The 11559-nt window shown below is 39.9% G+C and overlaps 1 protein-coding gene across 1 annotated transcript; it reads right to left on the bottom strand.

The window, feature by feature from the left end:
- Positions 1-360: 360 nt before the first annotated feature.
- Positions 361-6631, bottom strand: atic (5-aminoimidazole-4-carboxamide ribonucleotide formyltransferase/IMP cyclohydrolase). Its single transcript, XM_051379094.1, has 15 exons — positions 6451-6631; positions 6131-6257; positions 5886-6029; positions 4564-4652; positions 4278-4429; positions 3211-3367; positions 2847-2972; positions 2630-2737; positions 2460-2545; positions 2287-2376; positions 2076-2201; positions 1865-1957; positions 1599-1781; positions 945-1100; positions 361-747 (listed from the first exon to the last, which is right to left on the bottom strand). The coding sequence occupies exons 1-15, from the start codon at positions 6467-6469 to the stop codon at positions 628-630; spliced, it is 1776 nt and encodes a 591-aa protein (XP_051235054.1). The 5' UTR covers positions 6470-6631; the 3' UTR covers positions 361-627.
- Positions 6632-11559: the final 4928 nt, after the last annotated feature.

The following is an 11559-nucleotide window of genomic DNA, read 5'->3' as shown; positions in this document are numbered from 1 at the left end:
CAACATTTGCTGGATGATTATGCTGAATGAAAAGACAAAAAGGCCATCAGAGTGATTAACATTCTTCCTGTGGGGGACATGAAATGATCGAACTAAAGTTCATGGCAATCCACCCAAAAAAACGTAGATATTTCACTCAATTCAAAAAATGTCAACCTGCTGGTGGCGTTAAAAAGAATGTCAGAGGAGCCCCAAAGTCAGTAGGCTTCATCCTCTGGGAACCAAGTACAACATTTCACAGCAGTCCATCAATTGGTTGTTGAGATATTTAACTCTGGACCAAAGTAGTGGACTGAGAACCAACATGGTCATCTCCCACTGCTAACATGGCTAAAAAAAACCAGACAAAATACTCATGAATGGTCTTCAACAGTTTATTTCACACCCCAACATGACTGACCTAGAATAAACATTAACAGTTACTGTATTTCTCTCCATGTTAGCACCACAAGTCAGGAATGCAATTAATTTGTTACAAAACAGTGCGTTTCTTTTTACTTCTACATATCAGAATGGTGAGAGCAGGAATGTTTTGAATATCAGCAATGTTAGAAAAAGATTTTGACTCTGTAATAATGCTAAACTGTGTGAGGGGAGTTTAAAACACCTGGACAAGTGTTGAGGTGTTCAGTGGTGGAAGAGCCGCAGGTTGGTGTGCACCAGAGTGATGCCCTGCTCATTACAGGCATTTATCACAACCTTGTCAGCAGCAGAGCCCGCTGGAGCTGCGATGTACGCAACACCACTCTACAGACGGACACACAGAGGAAAGAAACGTTAGTAAAGATGGTTGGAAAGCTTGTCAGTACACTGTCTTCAGAGTTAATAGAGTTTCCAAACTAGTAACAATATGTTAGCAGGTGTCTGCAGGCCATTCCCATGCAGTTTCTTAAAAGTGCATACAATATGAACCCACGCTTTCATGAAATGTGTGTTATATTTACCCGTTTGGCACGGTCTATGTTGTCTCTGAAGGGGAAGAAGGCGTCAGAGCTGACAGCCACGGCCTTCAGGGAGCTGATCCAGTTTTTCTTTTCAGTCTCTGACAGAAGCTCAGGCACCTCTTCATACATGGACTTCCAAACTTCCAAGTCTGGACCCTATCAACACAAAATACCCACGCTTTTCATTTAATTTCAATGTCTCAAACTTGGCACAACACTGACATCAGACATAACAATGCACACAGGTGGACTGTGTGTGATTGAGGCCTACTGTCGCCACAATTTTAACTGATCTTTCCAAGTGAAGAAATTAAGTGAAATCTAATGTAGCCACAGCTGTGTTTGGAGTGGTAGCTAACATTATTATATATTTATAAATACTGTATGAACTGGTTTATAGAATAAACAAAGATGATCTGCTGCTAGACATGCTAGCCCTAGGCCTGCACTGTGGCATTGTATTTGTGTCTCAATCCAAAGTCTGCAATGGGACAGAACAGATGTTTGTTGAATTAAAATATTCTTTATAATTCCTCAACAAGATGCAATTTATGTGCTTGTAAATTTTCTGTATTTAAAAATATCCCATCACGCCCGATCTATAACAGGACAACTTAACTACTGCCTTTATGTTACGAGTTGTTTCCCCCTTACCTCTCCAATGGTGTCGCTGACGTACTGGTCGATTGCGTTGGCCATTTCCGCTCGCTTCACACCGCCACGAAACTTCATGTTAAGGACACCAGGGTGATGTCTCAGCCACCAGTTATCAGCTTTGTCACCTGCCAGTCGTGTGCAGTGGATACGAGATTGCTGACCCGCACCAATACCAATAACCTGTAATACAGACAAAAAAAAAATATTTGAGAAAAACTTACAGCTCATCCAGATTCTCTTCTCCTGTTTTTACCTGTTCTTACCTGTCCGTCTTTAGCATAGCAGACAGAGTTGGACTGAGTGTATTTGACGGCGATGGTGGCCACAATGAGGTCACGCACAGCGTCCTCAGAGAGCTTGTGGACACAGACAATCAAAAGGGTGGATTACTTCAGGTAAGTTTGTCCCATTAATAAAAGAATGATTCAAAATGACAGGATGAGCCAGAAATACAATATGAAGGTAAATACTCACAGAGCCCTCAGAAACGACGTTGCTGAAGAATTCCTTATCGATAAGCCCTCCGTTCCTCTTTTGTTTGAGATAGAGACCAAACAACACTCTTACCTCAGTCTCATCAGGCTCATAGTCTGGATCCATCTGGGACACAGGCACGCATTGTTAATCAAACTGAAAATTTGACTTCGTTCTGATTCTAAATCAACCTAACCTACAAATCTCTCACCTGAAGCACACAGTAGTTGCCATTCTTCTTTTTGGAGAGGATCTTGAGCGCCTCCTCATCATAACCAGGAGCAATGATACCATCTGACACCTGAGAGCAATCAAATTCAATCCTTGTAAAGCAGAACAAAAACCCTTCTCATCTGCATTTGTTCTTTGACACACTGCTTTTACCTCTCTTGATATAATCTTGGCGGTGGGAACGTCGCACACATCTGACACAGCGATGAAGTCTCCAAAAGAAGACATCCTGTCAGAACCTGGGAATGTCGAACGAGTTAATACAATTGAAAGAAAAAAAAAAAAACTCCAGGCTACCTGCTATATAATTCACTGTTCCTGACCTCTTGCCCTGGCGTAGGCTGTGGCCAATGGGGTGAGATCCTTCAGCATGTCATGCACCATGCACACTTTGGCTTCCTCCTCAGTCAGAGGAACTCCTACTGCAGCTCCTTCAGTAGAAAGATGAAAAGAGTCATTTTCACATTTAAAAAAGGCACTTAATCCCAAGCCCACATTTATACTGTTAAGTGTGTGTCTGCATGTCTCTTTTGGTCTTACCTGCAGGGCTGACATGTTTGAAGGAGGTGGCAGCAGCCATGCCGAGGGCGCTCTTTAACTCTCTGACCAGCTGCCAGGCGTTCAGAGCATCACACAGGTTGATAAAGCCAGGGGAACCGTTGACCACTGAGAGGGGGAACAGAAAAAAGCTAAGCTACATGGCTGATGGCTGTAGCTTTATATTTAAGCCATCAATGTGAGAGTGGTATAAATCTTCTCATTTAACACCAACGTTCTGCCAGTGAGCAAATAAGTGTATTAACCAAAATGTTGAGCTACTCTTTTTAAAGAAAAATCACTATACAATGCCAACACAGACACATTTTAGGTATGCTGGGACATTTGTTATGCAATGTGTGTCTACCTTTGAGGGGGAGCGCTGGGCGCAGGGTGTAGAGCTGGGCGGGTGCTTGGTGAGGGTTCATGCCATATCGCAGAGGCAGCTGGGAAACACCACGACTGTACTGTCCACGAAAGTAGTCCGATATGGCCTCATCATACTGTGCTGTGTGCGTGAAAGCCTGAAGGGCAAAGAACATAAAACATGAGACGAACCACATTAATACACCCTCTTCTAATGTGTACCAAAGAGCCAGGGTTAAAAACCTCAAAGCACTTACAACAACAATTTGGAGTTTAATACAGGACCTGCATTATTTATGTAGGCACCAACCCAAAGCAACACAATGTCAGAGATAAAACAGATCTATCTAACTCAATGATTAGTTTAGTCTGGCTACAAGAATAAAGTTCACAGGTCATCAAATGTTAAACTCTGCAAGCTAAACACATGTTTCAACACTTGTGATAAAAAGCCTACACTGGACTTTGTTTAGAGCTGAGGGTCAGTGTGGGTCAGTGCAAGACAAACAACAAAAACAGAACAACCAGGATTCTGAAAAAGACACAATTTGGTGACTATGTATGAGAATTACCTAAACTGGGTAACAAGATCAAAATATTCATTACATTAACTGATTTGTGCTTCAGGAACCTCCTGGACACTTTGTAAGTTTCATAAGAATCTAACAGCATGTGGTTCCTATTATGCAACTGTCATTTTAAGACTGAGGCCTGCTCATTGAAAAAGCCAAAAGGTATGATTCACCTCTTATTTAAATGTTTTTTTGGAACAAGCCTCAACAGTGACGGGGGCGGGCTTAACGGATGTTTGAGGTACACGTGATAAGAAGGTAAGGCTGGCAGTAACACAGTTTCAGGCCTTCTGAATGTAAAATGTTCAACTCAGGACTGTGACATATCAGGAGTCATCTGATCCTTTTTTAATGTCCCAAACTTATTATTGTTGCTATACTTACATGGGGGTATCAACAGATTTAAAAGAGTAGATTTTAAGACTGTATGAATCAAATTCAGTTCATATACTTGCAAGATGAAATGATAGGGAAAAGTAAAAATAGGTCATGTTACTTTGAGCGCCAGGGTCTTGCGTGTTTCCAGAGTCGTATCTTTGTCTCCTGAACTCTCCATCTCCTTGGCAACCAGCGAATAGTCAGCAGGGTCACACACAATGGTGACCCGAGCGTGATTCTTGGCTGCTGCTCTCAACAGAGTTACGCCACCTGGGCGGGAAGACAAAAAGAGAAAATGTAGTTATTAATGCAATGTGACACTGATCTTACCTTGTGCAGTTATTAATCAAGTTTAATTTAATGATCTGAAGCTATATGCACACAATCTCATCTGCACAACTCACCAATATCTATCTGCTCCACAGCATCTTCAACGGTCACATCTGGGTTACAGACGGTCTTCACAAATGGGTAGAGGTTGCACACCACCACTCTAAAAGAGTGCGCAGAAAGTATTGTGAACTTTTAGGCCCATCATTCAAACAATTCCACATCTTGAGTTTAACGACGCAGCTGCAACGGCTACTTGTAATTTTAGCTCTCAGTGTGTTCAACTGTTCATGCTCATGGTCTGTCAGAATGAACCAATTGACTTGTTTTATCTTAAAAATGAGGTACAATTGTAGAAGATTTGTTTGGTAAATATTCGGCCCATTACAGCAATTGGAAAGAACATGTGTTCACATGCATCCTTGTGTGCTCAAATGTATTTATTTAAATCCATTCACAGTACCTTTCTGAAGGTGGATGTTGGGTGGAAACTACTATATAACTCAAATTTATGGCAGTTTGCTTTTGTCTGCTTTGAGCCCACAATCACACACGACATCGTCTAATGCCTCTTCTGTCCAACCAACAGTCCAAAACCCAAAAGATATTAAAGCTACAGTTTTATTAAACAGAGAAAAGCAGCACACAATTCCAGCACAGCTAGTTACATAGCCACAATACTGCAGCATTACGACAGACTTTGTGATGGCTTTTTTGGCCTTAAACAACATTTTAAACATTATTGTCTAAATCTCTGACATATGTAGTTTCTTAGTTATTCTTATATTGCTGCTGGGTATGTAACACTATGAACAAGCATCTTGTCTTGCTCTCAGTGTGATTCCCTGTACAAACATCAGCTGCCCTACAGTGTGGGCTTCATCGTTATCCCTCCATCCTAATCAGACGAACCATTCAACTTCTACCTCTTTATCACATGCACACAAAAGAAACACCCACCTTTAACACAAAGAAATTGATATTTCTATCAAATGTAAGTGCTGTCAATGTCTAAATCAAACAAGTTCTGTCTCCATCAGACTTTAATTCACCAGTGACAGCACAGTGAAATCTCTTATCTAACCACATTCTTCTAGTCCTAAAGGAAGAAGTCACAAGACGAGCTTATAGCAGGAGCAGCAGTTTTCCAATTAACCAGCTGCTAAATAAACTACACATGCTTCCTAATGGCGAAACACTAGCTTCCACTTTAACCAAATTAGTTTGTGACCTGCCCGACAGCCACAAGTCATACATGCTCTTTGATTCAACTGGGCTTTGAAGTATTTATCTCTAACCCTGCTGTAAATTAATATAAAACACTCCTCTGTGTTGTTATACAGCTGAGACTATTTTAAAAGATGAACGTCTGTGTGTTTAAATGTGCTTCTCTCACCTCACCAGGCTGTAACCCAACTTCTCCATGTCTGCTGTGTCAGTGGGGGTTTTCCTGGCCAGGATGCCTCCATGGACAGCAGGATGGAGGGTCTTCACTCTGCCTCCCAGCATCTCCGGATGACCAGTCAGCTCAGACACATCCCTGACACACAGCAGAGAAAGGTTAGAGGAGGACATCAATAAAAAAAAAACACACTGGACAGGATTTAAACTTTTATTGTAATGACCAACTTCAGCACCAACCTGACAGCCAGTCCAGCATCCCGCAGGGCTTTGGCTGTACCACCTGAGGCGACCAGAGAGAGACCCACAGCCACCAGCCTGTTGGCGAAGTCCACCAACCCAGTTTTGTCCGACACACTCAAAAGTGCTGCGAGGACAGATAAAAAAAACTTTCACTCAGTTTTTAAAGACACAAACGAGACAATAAAAAGCTCTGCTGCAGCTACACACCGCTGACCACGTTGGCTAATGTTAGCCGGAGCTAGTTAGCATCCTGCATGTCGCAGTATTAAACTTTATAATGACGACAGTGAATTAATTAAATATAAAAAACTTCTCACCGAGCTCTGAGGAGGCCATGTTCACAGTCACAGTGTTAGTCCGCAGTCTGTCTCTCTGTGTGTGGGTCCGCTGGGTTTCTTGCACAGTACTCACTGAACTGAACAAAAACAGAGATTGTGCAGGCTGAGACACAAAATCTACACGCTTTTCATTGCTTCATCATGTGCTTCAAAACTACAAAGACCCGCCCTGCTGAGGTCGGCCCGCCCCTGGCACACAAACGCACCCAAACGAGACGTACGGCGCAGAGAATGCGCATTTTCATCCGCATAAAGGAAGTGTTCACAAACCGGTTAGGCAACAACAGTGAGTTCAAAAAGAGGAAGAAGAGGAAGAGGAAGAAGGCAACATACAAGCTGTTTGATCAAAACCAAACAATTATAAAACAATTTAGTTAGAAATAAAAGAATCTTATTAAATATATATCTGATTATCCTAAAGCGTGAACCCCAAATGTCTCCATTTAAATCATGACAAGTGAAAAAGTCAAATTAATTAATCAATTTTGTCATGTCTTTAAAGATTTAACTCTTTAACTTTAAGTTAAGTTAACAAATCAACTTAACTCACTTCAGCTGAACTTACTTTTTTCCATCAACAAACAATGAGTGTTTGTTTTAGGGGGCACATTTATATTTGTTGGAGCTTCTTAAACACTCAGAAGCAACTAAAAGCTGAAGATATAGTCTGTTGTTACTGCACTGTTACTTGCACAAGCATCCAGTTTTTCTCTTTTTATGTACAATCCACTGTCAATGGTCCAAGCTCTGCTAAAAAAAAAGTGTCATGTGTCTTCTTTTATTTTGCCACAAGAGGGCAGACATGGACCTTGTTCGTGCACATCTGATTGTTTCTGGTGACATTCGTGCAAGATAATATTTCTATATTTTAGATCCATATTGTTTCTAGACATTAGTTACCATAACTTGGTAATATGTAAAGTTAATACAAGCAGACTGAAAGCGGATTTTCATAGTGAGACCCTTAACAGCAGTGTTTTTTTTATTATATGCTTCTATAATAAGAGTTTTAGAGTATTTTATTTTTTAAATGGTTATCTGCTGCTCTTTGGTTCTCTTATTTATCACTATTTAAAAAAAGCTAATTATAAGCCTAAATTAAACCAATTTTTAAATCAGACTTTTTGTGCATTCTTTATTTTCAGAATCAGCTGATTTAACCTAAAATAAAACTAAAATGTTGGTGTTTTCTTTCGTTTGATGCAGTTTAAATGCTGTTGCTGATCAGCAGAATTGAAGGTTACACTGACACCGCGAACATCTCTATATCCACAATAATTGCTTCAAAAAAAAAAAAAAAAAAAATGGGACATACATTTCCTGCAACAATAAATGACGCTCATGAATACCCCCCCACGCCTTTTCAATAAACTTTATTGGCAAAAAACGGTGGCTTTTTCGTGCTTTAGAACAGCGTTTTAAGTCGGACAGATGTGAATTTATTGGGCCCCGTCACTCACTCCCTGACTCGCCCATTAGTTAAGTGACAGGACAGGGGCCCGGGGAAACCTGCACCCAATACGTGTGATTACGTTAAAAGATCGCACAATCTGTTCATATTTACGTAATGAGAACGACATTTTTGCTGATTGATTAAACTACAGAGTGTAAATATTTTAAAGGGGGGTCTCTGATTTACAATCCAACAAAGCAACAAAAAAAAAAAAAAAAAAAAGAGGCCGATTTATTTGTCTAACTATGAAAATGGGAGTTTCTGGTAACCGCTCTGTGTTTTAGGGGCCGAGCTGACATCTCAAGTAAGGGGGGGTGACTTGAGTGATTCAATAGACAGTGAAACATCTTTATAGAAAGACACAGGCTCACTATGCATTATTAGGTTTAAAAAAGACAGAGGTAGGGGAGGCCGTCAGCACTTTTCTCCCACTGGCTGTTGAGAAAATCTGACAGCATTATCAGCAGTAACTGTAATTTACGCAGGGAATTTTTAATCAACATGACTGGTGTATTCAGATTAAATTAGAGGAGAAACGGAATCAATGACCTCCATATATTGCTCCACTGCCTTATCAATTAGCTGTGATTTTTGTACTGTGTCAGAGGGGCCTGTGTCATAAAACAGCCCAAATGGCATTTGTCATACAGCTGACAAGTCACACAACTAAATGAGCTCCTATTGATTCGCATGATTTTTCATCAGCCAAATTAAAAGCTGCAGTTTGATAGAGGTTCAGTCTGCTGGGTTGTTATGTATTCTATTCTCCCCTATTAAATCAAGCCTAAAAAGTTAAATGAAAAGTCCTTTGAAGGTCTTTATGTTTAACGTGAACCTGGAAGCGTTGATCTGGTGAATTGAACTGGCGATTTTGCTGCATGGGTTTGCAGCTTCATATTAATTATCAACTGTATTGATAGGCTTTAACCAGGTTGGTTAAAGTTGTGCTGTCACATAAACAACTGCATGTTTAGCTGTTTAAGTGCAAACAAAGTTACTCAGCATTTATTATTGTGTGGATCTTAATTTTTCCATCACTCTGTTGCTCTACTTGAGGTTTCTTCATTTAAAAAAAAACCTGTGATAGAGGGTAAATGGGAATTTCAGTTGTTTTGCCACTGAAATATTTTTTTTTAGCATTTATTGCTTCATTTTGATAGATTACAACCCCCATAGTGAATAAACAGGGTCACACATTTTGACAATTGTTGACCAAATCCTGCGTGTAATAACACAAACTGTAGGGTTGAAGTGTGTCTGCAGATCTCACCTGACATTATTTGGTCAACACTGTCATCTATTTCATATAATTGATCCTCAAATGTTACAGTCTGACTAGTCACAAATTTTGATAGCCAACACCAACATCACAGTTTTTAAAATTATGTAAATGTTCTAAATAAATGTTGACCATGTTTGGCAACAAAATATGATAAAGTATGACAAAAAAAAGAAAAACATTTGCAGTGGCAGTGTAGCTGAAATATATTCAGGTCACAGAATAGATACATAATAGTATAAAACTGACTGATAGCATTAAACTGAACTGAGTTAATTTGTATAATATTAATTACATGAGACAACAATGAGACGGAAAGTGGATGACTTTGCATATAAATGTAATTGCATGTTAAATTCAAATGATAGCACATCATTGTATTTGCCCAAACATTCAGAGAGCAAAGCAATCAAACTACTTTTAATGCAGTTTTTCAAAAAGTATATTGACTTAATAATGTGGGTTTGGTGGCCATTCATCTTTAATTAATGTCAGCACCATACATAACCCAATAAAAAAACCTAAATCATAATAAGCGAGTGATATGTGATTCAAATAAAAATTGGACCATTAGGCCTTCTTCTGTTGTAGAGACTTGATGACATGGTGATTAATTGTAGAGATGATTGCTGATACCTTTTTTTTCCGAGCAGAATACACTATTCAATTTACCTATAATCACAACAAAGTCTCCACTAAAACTCCAGTAAGACATTTTATGGGCTTTTTATGCCTTTATTTTGATAGGACAGGTGAAGATAGACAGGAAAGGGGGGAGAGAGAAAGGGGGGACGACAAGCAGCACAGGGCGAAGGTTGTAATCGAATCTGGGCTGCTGTGGCAAGGACTCATCCTACGTGGGGCGCACGCTCCACCAGCTGAGCTACAAGGCGGACAATGTCTGCCCAGCCAGTTAAGAATACATTTAATCACTATATAAACATGGGACTGTGGTCTGAGACGGGGCTTAATGACACCATACTGCGTGTCCTCCAATCTGCTCTTTAATCACAACCCTTACATGGCTCCCAATAAAAACGCCCCGCTGCAGTTATACACACTCATCATGCTGTTGCTCTTGGAAATTAAAATGGGCCTGTGTGACATCACCATCAGGCTTTTGATTGCTTTACTTCCTCTTCATTAACTTAATTATTTGGCTATCAGTAAACCCCACCGAGTAATTAATATCTGAGAGGCTTTGTAATAAATTAAAACTGTGAACTGAGGATAACTTTTGCTTCGCTTTGCTTGCAGTCACAGCGCAGTGACTGTGGGTGAACAGGAAAGAGTTGAAGGAGATGCGAACCCAAAATGTTTTATTTCTCCATTGTGTTGGACTGTTAATGAAAACATGAGCCATTTTACACAGACCTTTGTGGGATTTCTTTATTTTGATCACAACTCTGTCTTGATGCCAATGTCAGTCAGAACACCAGTTTTATTCAGACATTAATGTTCCACAGAGGATGAATCCTACTGACTTTGGTGGTCCTCTGAGTTTCCCTCCAGTGCCACCAGTACGTTGACATTTGTGGTTCTGAGTGATATTTCTCTTGAGGCCTAACTCTCGGATGGACTGCTATGAAATTAAGAGCACACAGTCGTGTTCCCCCCTCGGGATGAATTATAATCTTGTCGGTGAGCTTTGATTTTAGCTCCATCAGACAAGAATATCTTCTGTTTTTGTTTATTACCAAATTTCTTGCAAAAAAAATAAAAAAATAAAAAATGACATTCCTGTCAGGCACAGTTGTACTTGGCATTTAGTGCTAATTAGCAAATATTAGCATGCTAACACACTAAACTAAGACGATGACCATGGTAAATACTATACCTGGTAGACGTCAGCATGTTAGCATTTAGCTCAAAGCCCTGATGTGTTTGTACACCTGGAGATCCACTCTCCAGACATGTATTATGACACATATAAATAGTTTACTTGGAACAATAATGTGTGTCTGATATATTTCTCCTGTAAAATAATGATAATTTCTACATTAAAATTCCGAAAAAGGCATCTACTCCTTATTCAGAATCTGTGAATATGCAAATGCTGTTCATTTAAAGTCCATTCTTAGTGTGTGTGCACAGGAGGCTTCAGGTTTCTACATCACACTTGTTTAAGTTGGACCAGGATTGACTTCCAAACTTTTTGTGATGTTACAAATCACACTTGTAGGTCCCGCCCCTTAAAATCAGATTTTCAGTGAGCTCAAACTTTCCACTTTTAGCAGATAAATGTGAAACCATCCTTTTAGTGCACATACACCATACTGTACATGCACAGTGAGGCTCAAACATCCAACTGTAGAACAAGAAGAGAAACCTATTTTTGAGTGGAGAGGGATTTTAA

The sequence above is a fragment of the Dicentrarchus labrax genome, unplaced genomic scaffold (genome assembly GCF_905237075.1).
Source record: "Dicentrarchus labrax unplaced genomic scaffold, dlabrax2021, whole genome shotgun sequence".
Taxonomy (NCBI): domain Eukaryota; kingdom Metazoa; phylum Chordata; class Actinopteri; family Moronidae; genus Dicentrarchus; species Dicentrarchus labrax.
The sequence above is the reverse complement of the archived record's forward strand: the minus strand, read 5'-3'. Positions and strand labels throughout refer to the sequence as shown.

Bases quoted from the DNA above. Each gene is read 5' to 3' on its own strand.
- atic (XM_051379094.1), bottom strand. The intron at 2,546-2,629 runs GTCAGGAACAGT...CGACATTCCCAG, and splicing joins AGCCTACGCCAGGGCAAGAG to GTTCTGACAGGATGTCTTCT. The intron at 2,202-2,286 runs GTGAGAGATTTG...CCTGTGTCCCAG, and splicing joins GCAACTACTGTGTGCTTCAG to ATGGATCCAGACTATGAGCC.